Source organism: Pagrus major, chromosome 20, assembly GCF_040436345.1.
Source record: "Pagrus major chromosome 20, Pma_NU_1.0".
Classification (NCBI taxonomy): Eukaryota; Metazoa; Chordata; class Actinopteri; order Spariformes; family Sparidae; genus Pagrus; species Pagrus major.
Window position 1 is genome coordinate 17,643,407 of NC_133234.1, and position 18,312 is coordinate 17,661,718.

At 39.6% G+C, this 18,312-nt stretch overlaps 1 protein-coding gene across 1 annotated transcript in view; it reads right to left on the reverse strand.

The window, feature by feature from the left end:
- LOC141015308 (calcium-activated potassium channel subunit alpha-1a-like) overlaps positions 1-18,312 on the reverse strand; it is a 90,162-nt gene that overhangs the window by 28,188 nt on the left and 43,662 nt on the right. The window contains exons 4-15 of the mRNA XM_073489300.1: positions 14,668-14,761; positions 14,477-14,588; positions 9,055-9,130; positions 7,781-7,856; positions 7,526-7,696; positions 5,971-6,062; positions 2,445-2,555; positions 2,215-2,320; positions 2,010-2,092; positions 944-1,013; positions 691-846; positions 361-470 (exon numbers count right to left, since the gene is read on the reverse strand). Coding sequence (XP_073345401.1) covers positions 361-470; positions 691-846; positions 944-1,013; positions 2,010-2,092; positions 2,215-2,320; positions 2,445-2,555; positions 5,971-6,062; positions 7,526-7,696; positions 7,781-7,856; positions 9,055-9,130; positions 14,477-14,588; positions 14,668-14,761 — 1,257 coding nt within the window. The remainder of the gene's footprint in view (positions 1-360; positions 471-690; positions 847-943; positions 1,014-2,009; positions 2,093-2,214; positions 2,321-2,444; positions 2,556-5,970; positions 6,063-7,525; positions 7,697-7,780; positions 7,857-9,054; positions 9,131-14,476; positions 14,589-14,667; positions 14,762-18,312) is intronic.

Consider the following 18,312-nt stretch of genomic DNA (forward strand, 5'->3'; position numbering starts at 1 on the left):
TCGAGGTCACAGTTACCAATTATTACAATTATGACAGGGATTTTTTTTTTTCCCCTTGTTAATGATACAGTAATTTGCAGCCTATTGTTTTCTTCTCTCAAGATAACAAAGAGATTTAACCTGCTATCTCAAGAAAATGACTTACTGATTCCAATTTAACAACAAAATTATCTTGAAATCTTGAAATCAAAAAAATGATGGAAAATAAAAATGACCTTTGGCCGCTTTCACCTTCCATCAAAACTTGTAGCTTTAGGTTAAAACATATATCTAACCTTTATACTCCCAGACTTTCACACTATTGTTCATATAGTCTAGTCTTTTGATGTGTGGTTGTATGAGGTATTTCAGTATACTTACTCGCAAATTACAGGGAAGGACAGGCCCACAAAGGCACTCGACAGGTACTCAGTGTACATCTCATTGGCTACTCCTTCCAGGTAGTACTTCTGCCACGTGTCCTCCTCAATCTATAACAAAGATTTATCACAGAAAACTTGTTTTTATTTCAAAAATAATCTGCGCACAAAAAAACTAAATAATGCAGGTTTAACTTCCCCACCCACTCACCAGATGCTACAAATGGGCCTCATCTGGGAGACTCATTATTATCTATTCAGACCATTCAGCCAACTTTACTTTTGTACTTAATCCAGTGAGCGCAGATGGATGAACCATAACTATGGCTACCTTGATGAAGGACCTCATGGAGAAAAGGTTGGCCAGCATGGTGGAGAGGCCCTGAGCCAGGCAGCTCTGGGCGATGAAGCCAAGCTTGAGCTCTGCAAGACAAATGGCATCATCTCCCTCCTTCCAGGCCCAGCTCGGGATGTTCAAAAGGTGGGCCTGGAGGCAGGAAAAACAAAGTTAGAGGAATACAAACTGTGCAGAGAAGAGACCAAACAATAAATCTTTCCAAGTAAAAGTAACAGATTACACCAACCTTATTGTGGTACTGCAACATCTGAGTGATTATTCTGATCTTTGGATGGTAGTTCTTGATTGATATCACTCTGATGCATGAAAAGAAGGACAAAGCAAAATCCTCAATTAATTTTCCAGGTACGTTTATATCATTCGTTAACATATAAACTCCTTACAGCTCTCAGGAATCATTCATACTGTATATTATTAGGATAATTTACAGTTTTGTTGTGTCCTTCGATGAAAGAAAATGTGCTGTGTTGTCGCTGATTCATGTTTCCTCTCCTCTTGAATTCTTGATAATCCTCCAAAAAGGAAAAGTGAGCACCAGGAGCTCGTTCATGCCGAGAGCCTGTCTGTTTACAGGCAGAGCCAGCAGCTCCGACACGCTCGCTTACACTCACAGTTTAACTCCAGGAAGAAGAAACTGGGCACTGATATCAAACACTGGCGTTCACTTTCAGTAGTGTGATTATTTGGTGACATTTCTTACATCCCATCCTATTATGTCTGGGCTCCCAAACACCTGGCAGTATACGTCTGGAGGGACATGCTGCTGCAGAGTTTATCAACTGCTGTTTTATTTAGTTTTGCAGTTTTAAAGATAGCATATTGTTAACACAAGATGAGCCAGTGTAACTGTTGAACAACTGGAATAACTGTGGCAGAAGCCCTCTGATGGAGTTGTAATTTGTTATTACTTAGAATTATCATATAAAGTATTGAGAAATGGCCATAAATGTGTTTTGTGAGGTCACAGTGACCTTTGACCACCAAAATCTAATGGGTTCAGTCTTGAGTTCTAGAGGACAATTGGACCAAATTTGAAGAATTTCCCTCAAGGCCTTCTTGAGATATAGCATGCACGGACAAACAACCCAGAACGTAACAGAACATAACCGAACCTAACCTAACCTAATGTGACGTAACCTAAGGTAACGTGACGTAACATGACGTAACGTAACGTAACGTAACGTAACATAAGATAGCATAACACCTCCAGCCGCAGCTATCGCGGGTGCCGAAGCATAAAACAAAACGTAACGGACAAACTCATATATCTCGGAGAAGCTGCGTCAGTTTACCTCATGATGTTGGATGCATCCTCGGCGTCGGGGTCAGCACAGTATTTGTTGGCTAAGATCAAACAGGCATCAGCTGATTCAATCTGGAAACACAATCACACACAGCGAACAGATCAGTCAGTGACCTGAAGTAAACACTATATCGACGCCACAACAGCGGTTTTTCCTCTGAGCCAGGAGGAAGGAAGTACTATGTGTGAGTTACCTTCACTCGGGCCAGGTCATGTGGGTTTAGGACAGACCCTTGGTAAAACTCCACCTGGGTGAAGTGTCGCTTGAACAAGGCTTCCAGCTCAAGATTAGGGGAAATACTGAGAGAAGAAACAAAAAGAGAAACTCTTAAATCAGAGGAGGGACACTATTTATACTCTCCCGAGGAGACGATTAGTTTTTCAGGGACACAAGTGGAAAAAAACACAAAAAAACAGTACTTACTTATGGAGAAAAACAATTTCTACATTGACATCATCCCTGTCCTTGTGTAGGAAGTCTTTTAGAAAGTTGGACACGCTCTCAAGTGTAATATGACCACAGACCACGATGTGCCTGGAAAACGAGGTGCAGAATAATAATGAAACTAAAATGCAGTCGGAGAAAAAAGTCAACAACAAAACACACACACACACACACACACACACACACACACACACACACACACTGTTGTTTTATCTTCGCCTTTGTCCTGAAATCAAAAGGTGAATCTGAGATGAGGCACATGAAAAGTAATCAGCACTGTTGTATTTAGGTGATTGATTCAAAATCCGTGTGGAAATATTTAAAAAAACTGTGTTGACGTTCCTGTCGTGACGATTGAGGACTGACTGAGAGGGTCAGAGAGCAACGTGGATTTCAGTATCAGATTATAAAGGATCAGAGTTTACTTAGATGGAGATTATGAAATCAGCTCACGGTCTCTCTCGATTACCACATATCACAGATCCTTTATGTAGGGAACACAGTTTACGTTTATTTCTATATGCCTATATTCTATTTTTTATTCATAATTACTTAGAAGATAATTTAATATGTGACTATTTGTACTGCAGTGATTCTTTCTGGCTTTACTGTTCAATAAATGCATCAGAATTATTTGTGTTTTTTAAGTGAAAGAGTTTAAAGGATGTTATGTTAATGACAATAATGATACTAATAATTACAAGTAGACATAAAGAAAAAAAAACAGATGGAAAATAATGATGCTAATAATGCTATCCAGCTGAGACAATAGCTAAAGTAGACATAAAAAATAAATGTATTAATATTTAAAGGTAGGGAGCCAAAATCAATCATACAGGAATAAAAATGCTAATGCTGATAAATGTTCAAGATAATAATAATAATAAAAAGGACAAAATAATGAATACAAAGACACAGAAATCACGTAAGAGCTCTAATTGTGAGTTTTTCTACAAAACCGACCAACAAAAGAAGCTCAGATTTGGTTTTAAGAAAAGTTTCCAAACCAAGTCGGACTTCTTGAAAAACGAAGTGAACGACCACAAGTACCAAAAGCATGCTACAAGGAGCCATATTTTGTTTGTTGGAGGCATCCAGCAGAATCTCACTGTCTTTAGAAACAGCTGAAAAAGCTTGGGACACAAAAGTGTATACGTTAAAGGAATAGTTTGACATTTTGGGAATATTTTTTTGCTTTTCTTGCCACGAGTGAGGTGAGAAAATCGATACCTCTTTCATATCTGTGTGTTAAGTACGGAGCTAGGAGGTCATTAGCTTAGCTTTTCAGGCTAACCTAGGGCCAAAAATATACGCTCACCAGCATCCTATGATGCTAACTAATTAAGACGTATCTTGTTTTGTTTTTTTATTTCATACTCAAAAAGGAAAGTAAAAAATGACATGTTCTATTTTTATGGGGAATTACTGTACATGCTAAGCTAAGCTAAGCTAATCACCTCTTGGCTCTAGACTTATCGTACAGTCATGTGTGGTATCAATCTTCTTGTCTGACTTTGGGCAAGAAAGTGAATATGCATATTCCACAAAATGTCAAACTATTCCTGTAAGCTCAAGATTTTATTTAGTCCTGAGGGTGTAGGTCAGACTGAAGATAAAGGCCAAGAATATTCAGAAGCGAAGCGTAGACAAGCAGCAAGTTTTTCCAAGAACAGAAAAACAAAAATCCCAAAAATCAGCATGAAGCAAGCGATGGTGTACAGGACTGGATGTATGAGTTTAATCATTTAATCAGGTTTATCATTTTATCATGGCTTTATTGCTGTCTTGAAGGCTCTGTCTTAAAATGTAATTATTCTATATATATTGTTTAATCAAAAATGAGTCACTCTCATATGAATACATTATTATTAATTATTTATTACCCTTCAAGATAACACAAACACAAACTGATTTAGCTCTACTGCATACAGCACAGAGTTAATTAGTGAGTGGTAGGGCTCTCTATCAGTCCATACTTGTATGTATTTGATTTTGGAAGTTTGAGTTTGGGTGGGTGCACAGGGAGATGGGTGAACAAAACTGTGAACGACTGAAAACACTCGACTTACAAACACAACATTGGCACAAACGTACATCGACAATAAGCAGCCTAATTACAAGTAAGACACCATGAAACATGTAGGATTTTCTCTCAGTGCACCAAAAGAATAAGTGTAATATAAACTGTTATACACCCAAAAATTATGTATATATTTAACCAGGATACTGTATATCTGTGCTTTCTAGTTTGCTATGCTAGCTTACGGCGGCTGATGTTAGCTAACGTTAGCAAACGTTAAGCGAGATGTTGCTTTTTAACTGACATTACTGAGTCAGTTCACTGACTTTATGACTTTTTATACCTGTGTCGCAAAATGTTTCAGCATTTACCATTATCATGCAATTGTTAGGCCACAGCTGTTCAGTAAGAGCAGGCTAACGTATGTTTTAGCTTTAAGCTAGGCTATTTCACCAGTTGAGTCAATGGAGAATCAAGCTAAAGCTAACCTGATCATGTGTTAAGCTGACCAAAACACACTTTAAACTGGACGAGGACGCTACACAGCCTATTTCTTTAATAGCTTATTATAGTTTATTTCTTTTGCCGATCAAGGAAACAATATTTAATTGGATTATAACAGTTGTTATCACAGGGATAGATGATAGAGAAAATCCTACATGTGTCTAAGCATGACAATAGTGTATGTACATGACTACACCGCAAAAATATCTGTCTTATCAAGTCACTTCTGTCTGTTTTTGAGCTCTCAATGTGCTATTTTCTCAAAACAAGTGAAAACATGGCTGATGGCAAGTTTCAAAATCCCCCAATAGGAAGTGAATTAGGCTAAAAAAAAATAATTTTTCTTCAACACACTGAGAGTTAAACTTCTGGAAATATTTCAAACAAGTTCAACTGTTATATAATCCGCCAGTACTACCAGATTATTTTCACTTTTTGTTCTAAGAAAAAAAAAAATTGTCAGGACTCAGTAACAGACACAAATCACTCGTTGAGACAGAGATTTTTTTTGCGGCGTAAAAGCAGGTTTTCGTTCATGACGAGCAGCGATGACAGCCTGCACACATATAAAAGCAGCAGCAGTACAGTACAATAAACTCTACACAGTAATCATGGCCAAGTTCTTCAGTCACAGTGTGACTTTAGTGCTGACTGAGATCATTACATCTCATATTAAAGTTACGTCTGTACGTCTATTTAAGCAAAAAAAATCAGGGTGTGTCACCTCTTTACGAGAGGGCCACTTTGAGTCACACAAAACCACACCATTAAAAAGTTTGCTGTTTTGTCATTTGTTTGACTTACTTTCTGCCTCTGGTCGAGTTATAACTCCCTCCATATTTCTTCCGATTAAGGATGAGAGCAGCAATTTCTGGCACGTAGCGAGCAAACATGGCCTACATGCATGAAAAAGAAAAAGAAAAGGGCATGCAGCGAAGGTTCTACTGCGGCGGAGGCAGTAGAGCCTCCTTGAATACTTACTTTCTCCCATTAACCGCACTATAGGAACCACCATATTTCTTGCGGTTTCCTATTAACTCTATGATTTCAGGGACGTAGCTTGCAAACATGGCCTAAGGAGAAGATAGGAGACAGAAGAAGAGTCTAAAAAAAGGAAAGGCAACGAAGAGCAGGTCCTCTATTTTTTACTCTAAAGAAAAGTCTGAGAGACGAACACTAGTGAAACTGCAGGAGGAGTATTAATATTTATTTGTTAACAGGAAAAAGAAGAAAGAGAATTAAAAAACTCATCATCTACGACTTGAATGTAGCCTGAAGTTATATCACAGTTACATTCAATTAGTGCTGTAGTATGACAATGAAAAAGGAAATTATAAGGCCAATATTTACGGATATTGGAAGAATAAAGGAGAAAAATGACAGCTGATGAGCGGTATGTCAATCTGTGATAGAAAAATAAAGATTATAAAAATTAAGAAAAAGCCTTATGTGCCATGTTTCGTCCAACAAACACACATGTCGGGTCGATTTGGATAGCACAGCTGAATGGATGGCACAACGCTGAGACTCGTCACTAAACTCTAGTCCGCCTGTTTTTGCGTCGGGGTGAGGACTTTTGTCCATTACCATCAGAATGCTAGCCCTTTCGCTAACCGAGCTAACTAGCTTATGGCAGCTTGCTACCGTTAGCAGCAGGTAAAACCTTCAAAATCACCGCGGTACTTATTTCTTGTCGTCCAACTGGCCTTATAACATCTAATGACATCTTCATGGCAAGACCAAATTGTACCACTGTAGCTGAGGTCAAGAAAAATATTCACGACACAATTCTGATGGTCTCATAACAGCCAATGTCAAAACCAACCACACATGATAGGTTAACGTAATGTTTACACATAAAGCAAGATCATTTATTTAAGTGTGATCATCGGGCTACAGTATGACGTGTTTATGATAACGAAGGCGTCTCACACAATGTCAACGTTGCATTAAAAGTGACTTAACTGACCGGATGACCAATGTTTTTTTGTTGTTTTTTGGAATTGAGGGAGAAAATATCAGTGTTGAAAAATATCTGTGTACGTGTGGATGAGGCCTGAGAATATATTTAATCATATTCTTATATATGCCTTTTAATATTTGTGCAGAAACTGATATTTTGTCGCTACATCCATCCAGCTGGGCTATAATAAATCATCCTGGTCTCATTGTGTTTGTTGGAAAGAGGGAGGAGGAGGAGGAGGAGGGGCAGGAGGGTGGAGCCACCTGAAACCGCAGTACTTTTAACAGTTAACAACAAATGCAAAAAACTTCTTAATTATTCTACATGTCATACAGAAACAAAACTTCAGCATTATGCCTGAATAAATGCTGCAACACTATAAACAACTCATCCAATAATACATGACATGCAACATACTGTGGTGAAGTGACGCGCCACAGAAACACCTAAACAACAGGTGAAGGGCGTCCTGAGCTCAGAGCGTCCCGGCGTGTGTTAACACCTGGCTGGGTGTGATGACTGGTTGCATGGAGGATTTTAAAGCAGGAATGAAGTAATAAGAGGGATTTTTACCAAACCACCAAGGATGAAGAAGACCATGAACAGGCGGCCCAGGGTGGTTTTTGCGTACACGTCTCCGTAGCCGACAGTGGACATAGTGACCATGAGGAGGTAGACGCATTCCCAGTAGGAAAGTGCCTGGGAATTTTGGAAGTTTTCCCAAGGATCCCCTGAGTTTTCCACCTGGAACGGAAGATAAAAATCGATGTACTTATAATGTTGCTGTACGAGCTTTCACCTTAATCTTAACAGCTCCCGTTAACTTACCAGATGGATGAAGCCCGCTGCAGTCAGCCATGTGCTTATGAAGATTGAACACAGGTTCACCAGCTTTATCGAGTTGCTATTAACAAAGAGAACACATATTATGAATTATTAAGTGTCAGTTATTACAATGTTATCACAGTAGAGTACAGAAGAGTTAAACAATTAGAATTAATCAATTAGATGTCAATAATTGTCATAATTTCAGCTACTTAAATGTAAATATTTCTGGTTTCTTCGCTCCTCTATGACAAAAGCATTTATCACAATTTTCTGATATTTTAAAGAACAAACACTGGAAGTTTTAAGATGAATTGATAATGAAAATGATGGTTAATTGCTGCCCTACTGAACAAGTCGTTGGACTGGAGGATGTCTGCTCTAAAATGCCTTATGCAGCTTCTATAACTGTTAAAAATTATGAAAACTGATCTTTACAATCTGAGTTTGATTCATAAAGAATCCTTAAAGTCCTTAAAGCTGCTGCAGTTTATTTAATTTCAATAGTTTTTCATTAACATGTAGCAGCTCATACACTGTATTATGCTGGTAAGCCTTAAAAAGATTTAGTAACATACGGCTCTATTTGGTAACATATGGCACAAATGTGCCATTTCTATTTCTATTTCTATTCAATTTCCACAAAAAATGCTAATTTTGTCTCATGAAATTAAAGAATATGATTTAATAAAAATGCATTTTGTAGGCAAAGGTCTTATGTATGTTGGATTTACAGATTTTAGAGACTTTGTACTGTCTTTATCTGTGAGCTGCTGTGTTTATATCTGCGAGACAATAAAGTCTAAATCATCATCGTTCTTGAAATAACACAGGACGCGTCTTCATGTGGAAAACGTCCCTGCGTGACCTCTGCTCTTTCCTACTTTGTGTTTCTGTCTTCACCTTCATCTGAATGAATGACAGAGCGAGTGCGTGAGGAGATTATTGTAAAGTGTTTTGTCGCTCTATAAGCTCGTCCTGACATCTGTGCAGAAAGCTTTCATTCTAAGCTGCGAGGCGTAAAAACAGAAAGCTGTTTCATTCAAGACTCCATCGCACAGCGTGGACAATACTCACTGCAGGACTGAGGAGTAAACTTAATAATAATGTCACATGAAAGCAGGAGCTCGTGCTATTTTTTTCCTTCAGGCAAAACATTGCAATAAAGCTCACTTTCAAAATAAAAGCACATTCATGCTGACGGCTACAAAATAAGTCACTTTGCATGCAACGTTCACACTGTGACAAAAAGTGAGATACAGTATAAACACACTTACCTTGTCTTTAGTATATTCAAAAACTGTAAAATTTCTGAGAACTGTATCAACCTTAAGGCCCTTAAAAACCTCAAGCCTGTGAGAAAGAAAAAGACCACAAAGAAATCAGTTAAACATGATGAATAACAGCTGAAACAACATTAGCATAGCATTCGACAAAGAATCCCGTACCTTTCATACTTTCCTCCATGTTTATAAACTTCATTGGATTCATTCTAACAAAAAAAATAAGTAACCTCCGACTGATCACTCGATATCAAACCTTAAGTGCATCGTAAAAGAAACAATATATAAAACAAGCTCAGCATCCCGGACGTCTCTGTCTTCATCAGCTCACAACTCTCTCAGGAGGATGACAGAGCAGCGGCATCTACCTGATACAAGTTTCGCTCTGATAGCGGACGAGATGAAGAGCTGGATTAGAGACAGGTGGATTGGTTCGGTAAACAGACGTGACGTCAAATCCTAAATTTCAGGGTATTTATGGCGAAAAAAAATAGAGTGTGCGTGTTGCAAAGAGGTCAAGGACGGCATAACGCCAACAGCGGCAACACCAGCTACTGACTGACTGTTTGGCATCACTTAACACTAAATAACAACCTCATAAGTCACAGAAACACATCTGACAAAGCAAAATAACGCCTATTTTATTGTTAATCTTCATTGTTTAGTTGAATTGCTAAAAGGAAGCTCCCGCCTGAGTTTTAAAAGCCAAATGTTTGATATAAAAAATAAAAAATCCACTGCAGTGTTGATGCATAAGCGATTCAAAGCCGCCTCAGCCAAAGAGCGAGCAATCAAGTAAAATCCATCTCTGCGTGCATTAATGGAGCAGACAGACTCCGCTGCCGGGATAGATTTGTTTGAACGCCAAATGACACAAATCAAAGACGTTACGGGGCAATCACTCAAACATATAAATAAATAATATTTCATAAAATGACGTGCACCGTGGTGTGCCTGGCCAAAGCCTGTTTTTTTTTTTTTTTTTCAATTCAAGTCAGCGTTTGCCAGATGGGGAGCATAATACGGAGCAAATCCTGAACCTGAACCTGCTCCAGCTGACACACACAGACACCAAAGACTTCTGGACACGCCAGCGGTCAGCTTTGGCGGAGATTCCCCCCCTCGTTCCCACGTCCCCGCAGGTCTTACCCCAGTAGGAGATTACATGGAAGCATGCACCGAAGCTGTACCAGATGCTGTCCTGGTCCTCTTTGTCGGGGACCTGGCCGTGGCCCATCCTGACCCTGTAACCCTTCTGGAAGAGCTCCCCGGTCGATTTCTTGCGCCTCCTCGTGTGAGGAATCGTCTCAGAGTGCGTGCCTCCATCGGGCCCTCTGTACGCTAACATCTTAGTGGGAATCATGTCTGAAAATTACTTTTTGGTCTTCCCGAAAAATCTGCTTCGCATCCACGTCTTAACTATTCAGGTAGAGAAAATATCGTCCAAAACGAGAGAAAAACAAAAGGAATCAGCTGCTTTCATGATAGCAGCACCCGACAGGTTGGCGTCAAAAGGGAAGAAGAATTTTTTTTATCAGATTTATCACAGACCTTCACAGTATTCTCACTGTGACGAGGCGTGTTCGGCGAGCTTAAAGCAAACCCTTTTCCCATCAGGATATTAGAGTGTAAGCTCCTTTAGGATTCATCCAGGGAAAGGAAGAGGCCAGGCAGCGAGTCTGTCCATCAGCTGGCCTCACAATGTAACCCACATCTCATCCCTATAACCCCGCTCTTGACAAACCAAATTTCAATTCCCTAATCTTGGACAGGGAACAGCATGTATCTTTGTCTTACAGCAGAGAACAAGTCATGTGAACAACAGCCAGTAAAGCTGCGTACAGGACGATGACAAGCTCTGGCAATAATTGCGTGTTTCTCTATGGATTTAGTGATTCTGCAATAATCCTGCAATTAATCACAGTTGATGTCATAACTGCTATTGTGGTTGAAAACTAAAAGCGCAGCAGGAAAGAACGACACTGCAAAGAGAGAAAGTGCAACAGCTGACTGGAGTCTGCAGAGTCCATTTCATCTGGATGTGAAATGAAACTCGAAACGTGTCGCAGCAAAACTGTCAAATGTCTCGTAGCTGAGAGTCGTTCAACCAAGATGATTGTTTTTCTGCCTTAGATCGTATGATTTGAATACTTTTTTTAGAATTATTTGCAGGATTTCTAAAGAAAAAAGAAGCAAAGATTAGAAATAATTGCATCGTTTTGTGTTTTCAGCACTTTCTTTCACAGGTCCTATAATTTTCTGTGTTCTCCTCTGAATCATCTGATTTATACAGAGACTGCAAATTTATCTGGAGGTTGTGGAAATGTCTGTGTAATTTTTTGTAATTCAGTTGAAACACTTCCAGTTTTTCCCATGAGGTGCTGGCACAGCCTATAGGAGCGGTTTCCAGGAGTGGTTGGGGGTCAGGACTCCGACAGGGGCCCCAACAACATTTCTGAGGGGCCACAAGACGATTAACAGAGAGAAAGTTGTTGTTTCCTCTACACAAATATATGTTTATCTTTTCTGTCTCTTATCTCCGCTTCAGGACTAATTCTTCAAAGAACATTCTTAGAAATTACTCTTAAAGTGGTGTTTCCAAGTGGTATTGTTGTTGGCGCCACCGTTGCAAAGACGACTGTATAATTTCCATTTTCAGACTAAACTCAAATGACTTTTCCTTCTTTCCTGTCCCAGTAATCTTTCCGAAGCATATTTAAATAAAAACTGTCTGGAGGTCCTGACCTTCAAGTTAGGAACCACTCTGTTAGAGCATTTGCATTTAAGGAAAAAGCTGCAATGTGTGGCCGTCGCCAAGACATGAATATCTTATCCAGAAGATTATTATTCAGTTTATGATATTTGGATTGTTTTTCCTGTCAGAGATGAATGTGCTGCTCATTTCACACCTGCAGCAGGACAGAGTTTCAGACTTTGTTTCTGGATTTTTGCCGCGACAATCAAAATGTGTGTCATGCTCGCACCCACACGCATCAACGAGAGCGTTAGTGTGAGAGCGTATTAGTGCGTACCGTGTGTGTATTTGTGTCAAAATGTTCAGACATGAGGACTGGCAGAGCGACAGTTTGGCCGCGAGCCGGATGAAATATGGAGTTTTGATCGGAAGAGGGAGTTTCGACAGCTGTGAGCGAACGGCGCTGAGCTGGCTGTGACCTCGCCACCTGTTTGACCTCAGTTTAACTAAACAGTAAATCACTTGCTAATCCTACATGACCATATTGAGGGAGATTATGACATTTCCCACTGGAATCAGCTCTACGTTTCAAACCGCAGGAAATGTCGGTATATTTGTTACGCTTTGAATCACAAAAACGTGCAAAATTACAGAAATATTCACAGCTGTATTCGGTCAACTAGTCGCATGAATGCAGTGAGAGCCATGCGTGGCCGAGCAAACACCTCCACAAAGAGTAACAGCAGAACAACAGGGTGGTAACAGCTTTATCAGAGCGATGGTCACACTGTACAATATCATGTGACTATCTAACATATCTTGTTTTGAGTAAACTCCATCCTGCATCATATCTGTGATTGGTTGAAATCATCTGATGACTGTCTTTGTGACACATAACAAAGCAAGTTTTAGTATTTTTTGGTTTTATTAGTTTACACTATGGTTATCCTTTGTTAATTATGTGATTTGGTCTTTCCATCAGACATCTTTCTAACTGCACAGACCAAACAGACGCACTGCAGGAGAGGAGGAGTCTGAGGGATTATTTTTTTGTTTTTTGGCAGTATGCTTTCTAACAACAGCACAGCATCTGTGTGGAAAAGCGAAGCAGAGCAGGAAATAAAACAAAAATCAGCACTAAAGCAGAGCAATGCCTACGGAGGCCCCGAGAGGCAAAGCATTTTCCATTTTCTAAGTCTGATGTAAACTGTTTTCTAACTGTTTTTTCAGGCTAATGAGTCCATAAGATTAAAAAACAGGTGAAAAAAAAAGTTTTGACAGGTGATTTTTTTTGTCAGGATCATTTTTCAAAAGTGTTTGTTGTTGTAATACTCACTTCAGCCACAGGAGGCCCCTCATGTCCCCATAGGACTTAAAGTGTACTTGTTTTCTTCCTGGTGAGTTTTAATTTCTCAATGCACTCTTAACAAAAGGTACATACTGTATATTAAACTGAAGTATTGGAGGAACAAACTTTTAGAATAATGGTCCAGACAAAAAATACAAGAAAACACCTTCAGGGATGAACAAAGTAACTTAAAAGAATAATCCTTGAGTTAAAAAATGACTCTTGACCTTGACTCCTTGCCACGATAGCAACAACGTGCCTTGTTTCTAACAAACCAACAACCATCAGTTGAATGCAACTAACAGTAATATAGACACTGTACACTGCTGCCCAAATCTACAACAATACTGTAAAACAAAGCCAGCCACCCCTCACATGTCCACTAGATGGCCCCAGCAGCCAACACCAGCTCGTTCTACCTACATTGTTCTCACACCACAAGTCACAGTGCATTAGCCCAGGGAAAACTACACAGCCACATTATGCAACTGTGCCCATCAAGCTGTCATACTGACTCTAAAGTGGAGGCTGTTCGATGCTGAGAGAGGTGCTGACGTTGGCCGCACGGCAGGTTTGTTCCTCAGCTGACAGCAGAAGAAAAAGCAGCTATAAAAACCTGTAATGCAGCAAAGAAAAAAAAAAAATGATCCCCCTTAATCCTCTAATTCCTGACAGACCTCTCCGAGTGATGAGCTTCACACATTTAGCAGATTTCTATTCAGGCGCTCGAGCCCCCGCAAGCAAAGCTTATTACCTTTTTTTGATCCATTCATGGACTTTTCAATCACAGCATGTTTTGGTTCGGGCGTTATCGCAGGTGAGCTGGAGAGCTCTGCCGGACGGGTGAAGGGCAGGTGAATGACCCCTGAGGTGAAACGCCCACTGGCCAACACACACGGCCGAAGACGTGATGGAAAAACTACATTTCCGTTCAAATCAAGCTGCGTAAACGCCAAGTCTAAATGGCACACCAGATGATAGCCGTACAATGTTTGATACTGTTGTCATGCCAGCAGGCGTTAGTCCAAATAGTAGAGCTTCTGAGTCACCATGCTGTGCCGTGGTTTTAATTTGATGCACTTTAATAGTGAGGGACATTCAAAGTTTTCGTGCAACGTCCAGAAGTTCACTTGATGACAAAAATATCAAACTTATATGGCTAAAATAAGCCAGTGTGCCGATGTAAACGACTTCAAAACACCAACAAGTTCCCATTTTTCAGCTTCAGTGACGTGCTGAGATTATCTGGTGCGTTCACTGACAGCTGCAACATCCGTACAATCCACTGGGTGGCACCACAGGCTCCTAAATACCAGCCCCAACATCCACCGTCCAAAGCTTTGGTCCTGTGTGAGTGATGTGAGCGTCCTTACCGAGCCAGCTCCTGTTCAGATACACCGACACAAACACCGGAGGAACCGTGAAGAAGTCCACCACGGAGTTCACCTCCAACCAGAACCACAGCTTGTCATTGGCAGCGATAAACTATGGAAACGAATGGTTAAAGATGAGATTCACGGATTTCGAGTAATTGCAAATAATTAAACTTTATCGTTTAACTTACACGTAGGCCGAAATACAGCAAGAAGAAGACGTTGAACGCCATGTCGATCTGCAACGTGAAGTCCTTGTAGAAGTTCTGACAGGACTCGATAGGACTGTTAGAGGGAGAAACAAAATATGTTAACGTCCTTACAAGTATTGGAAGACAAATGAGGAAAAGTTTGCATGTTTGAAACAGTATTTCATGAAAAAACATATCAAAGTTCAAACTTCTTTTCCTGAAAATGCATTTTTAAAAAGAAAGAGGAACTTAAGTGTTGTAAAAAGTGCAATAGTTGGTATTTTCCAATGGTTTCTCTGTTGAGAAAAGGACATGCATTAATCGTCACACAAGCAATAACTTGTCGAGATACCTGGTTAACCCTTAAATAACTGCAGAACAATCCGTCTGATGCATTGTGACATAGTGAAAATGATGCCTTTTTTCCTCTCAGGCCTGCATTTCCTACATTTCAGGGTCGATATTGAGTCAAACGTGATGGAAATGCAGAGCCAAGGCAGTAGTTTAAGGGTTAAATGCATGCAGGGTTCATGTCCTCTTTTTTATGAAATCAGGCAGCCATAGCAAACGCTAGCAATGCAGTGAAGTCTCACCCTCAAAACGCTCGTATCTGGCACAAAGAATTCAAATAAAGAGAAATAAATAACCAAGTAAATGTGACTGTAATAGGTTAGTAGGGTTGGGTGATGAAAACACAGGTTTACTGGACATTCAAGGGTAAACAGATAATTAACTTTAATCGCTGTAATGTGGAGTATAGGTTTGATTAATATGTCATTTAGTGAAATGAATAAAAATAGAATAGATTTTTAATGATTGAAGTGCTGAATGATGTTAGCTGAAGCAATTAGCTGATAAATCAATTAGTAGCCTGGAAGAAAATGTAAATACAACAACTGTGATACTTGATTAATCGTTTCAGTCCTTCGTTAAATCAAAACATCTGCTGCTTCCAGCTGCACAAATGTGTGGGTACACTGTTTTTCTAGGTTTTGTATTTTAAAACTAAATATCTTTGGCAAACTATTTACAACATCTCCTTGGCTGGGAGCTTTTTTCATGTCACTTTTATACAGAAGCCCCGAGAGGCGAGTGAGAGGAAAAATTCTGGTGATCCATTTTCATTTAGTTTTGTTCGTTTTTTTTCTCGTCATCTGTGAAAACTATGTAAAAATAATGATTTTTAATGACAGTAATGTTGCTGCTAGTTAACACGCAATATACTGTATGTCCTGTGTGTTTAGAGTGAATGGAGAAATTACAACTAAAAACCAAAACAATAACAAAAAGACAAACACCTGCTCAACTTTCACAGATGAAAAAAAATGTAATTATGACTCCGGCAAAATGTTTTTCTTCACCTGTCAAAACTTTTCTTTTTTACCAGATGCATTTTTCTCACTTGCATCTCAGGGCTTCCGTACTTTTCTTTAGATTAATTGCTTAAAAATAATCATATAACTACTGCTTGAAGCCCCAAAGCGCCTTTTCTTAACCTGGTATTGGGGGGGGTCTCTCCAATGGGTCCCAAGGATAACTAACAGGATAGTAATGCAAAACATATATACAGTTTACGTATCTTCTACGACTTTTCTGTAATCTTCGCTATGACTGGATCTAAAAATGACTGTTTAGTTAAATCTCAAACACTGGACCTTTAAGGGGACATACTTCCCTAAAGCACAGGTTAATATGAACCATGCTGATTTTCATGTCCCTCTCACACATTTAGTCAGTTTATTTTCATGCCTTTTCGTTAGTCTAGCCGTAATGTACACTCACATTCACGAGCTTCACTAATGCACACCTCGTCACTCAGCAGCAACAGTCTCCCCTGTGCTGTTTAATACCACTCGGATTAAAGCAAATTGCTTCGGTTATGTAAAAATAAAAAAATAAAAAATCGAATGAACTCCATTTGATAAAAAAACACACTGTCCTCGTTGGAGTTCAGGAGGTGACATTAAAAATACTTTGGGGGATTATTTTTGAACCGATCTGATGCACAGCGGTGACACTCGGTTGATCTTCTGGTTTGGGGATCAGGAGGTCAGTGATGTGATGAGGAAGACTCCAACTATCACTCGCCAGTGTTTCCAAAAAAAATCCTGACCAGCAGACAGCGTGTTATTTCAGCTCGACTGCACTGGATTTAATTGGTTGGAAAATGGGTGAATGTTCCTCTTGACCCTGTCACTGTATTCTGAATATTTTACCATTATCACAGATTTTTTTATTAACTTCTTGCCTCCTGAAAGAACACCCTGTTCATGGGAAAAAGAGCACATATCTGAAAGGCACGTCTTTTCGAAAACCACTTCACAAAACAGTCTGGATAAGTTTTGGAAAATGTGTCACACTCTTTAAAAAACTACAATAGTAAAACACTTAATTTTGTGTCTTTTGCAGGCTATCTGATAATGTAATGAGCACTGGTTGATGTTTTGATTGTCCTCTGGCTGATTTCCCCCCCTTTTAATTGCTACGTTAAACTTTCTTGCATCTAGATCATATCTCAGAAAGTAACAATGGTGTAAAAAAAAAAAAAAAAACTGTCTTCTCTGAGGCACCTCTAAGAATAGTCCAAACACGGTGGATAGTTCTGCCCACATTCGCTGTAACGACACGTCATCCCAGCAAATCCCTGTCGTAGCAGGGTGACAGACCATACAGCGGAGGCAGACCTGCAGTGCTAAATAATTGAGTTCCAGTAAGGCCTGGTTTGAAAGAGGGCTAAGCCTGTTATGGATCACAAACCCTCCCTTGCTCACGGTCTCGCTCACCCTCATTCAGTTCAGACTCAGATCAAAACCGAAGACCTTAACGTGATTTCAAACCTTGGAGGTTCGAGATAAGCTGAGTCCGCTGAAAGTGTAAGGTCACGGAGATCACTTTAACCAGATGTTGTTTGAACATTTCGAAGTTTTGGTGTTGATACCTTACTTTGTGGAATTTTGCCTTCATAAATAAGTCTACAAGTTTAACGCTTCGCCAATGAACTTTCTTTACATTAGCAATTAATCTAATGATGTGCTGCTGGAGGGGATGCCCCAGTTGCAGCGACAAAACCCAGAAATAATCAGCACCCAAATTAGAAGTTCTACAGAACTCTCTGGCCTCTTTCAGCTCATTTCTTTGGTTTATAGCCTGCAAACTCTTTTCAAACTGTTTCCGAGTGCAACGGGCATCTTATGAAGCTAAATGTCCACCAACAATTTGCAGACTCACATAGTAGCTAGCGAGGGAAGAAAGTTATGTTTTTCTCAGGAGACAATGGAGATAAAGCTTAAAGTTTTAGCTTAGTTTTGTTTAAGCCTAAAACAGAGTTAAAGCTAGGCTTTAGAACAGAGCTAACAGGATAGCTAAAGTTAAAACTTTTAGCTTAAGCTCTGTTGTAGCCTAAAGCTAAGCTAACAGGTGAGTTCTCAACATTTAGAAGCTAAAAGACAGATATTGCTCTCAGTAGTTAGTGAAACTAACGCGAAAAGTTTAAGTTTGAGCTCTGTTGTAGCCTAAAACAGGGCTAAAGCTACATCAGAGCTAAAAGGTGAGTTGCTAACATTTAGCGGCTAAAAGAGAAATATTTTTCTCAGGAGTTAGTGAGACTAAAGCTAAAAGTTTTAGCTTTAGCTCTGCTGCAGCCTA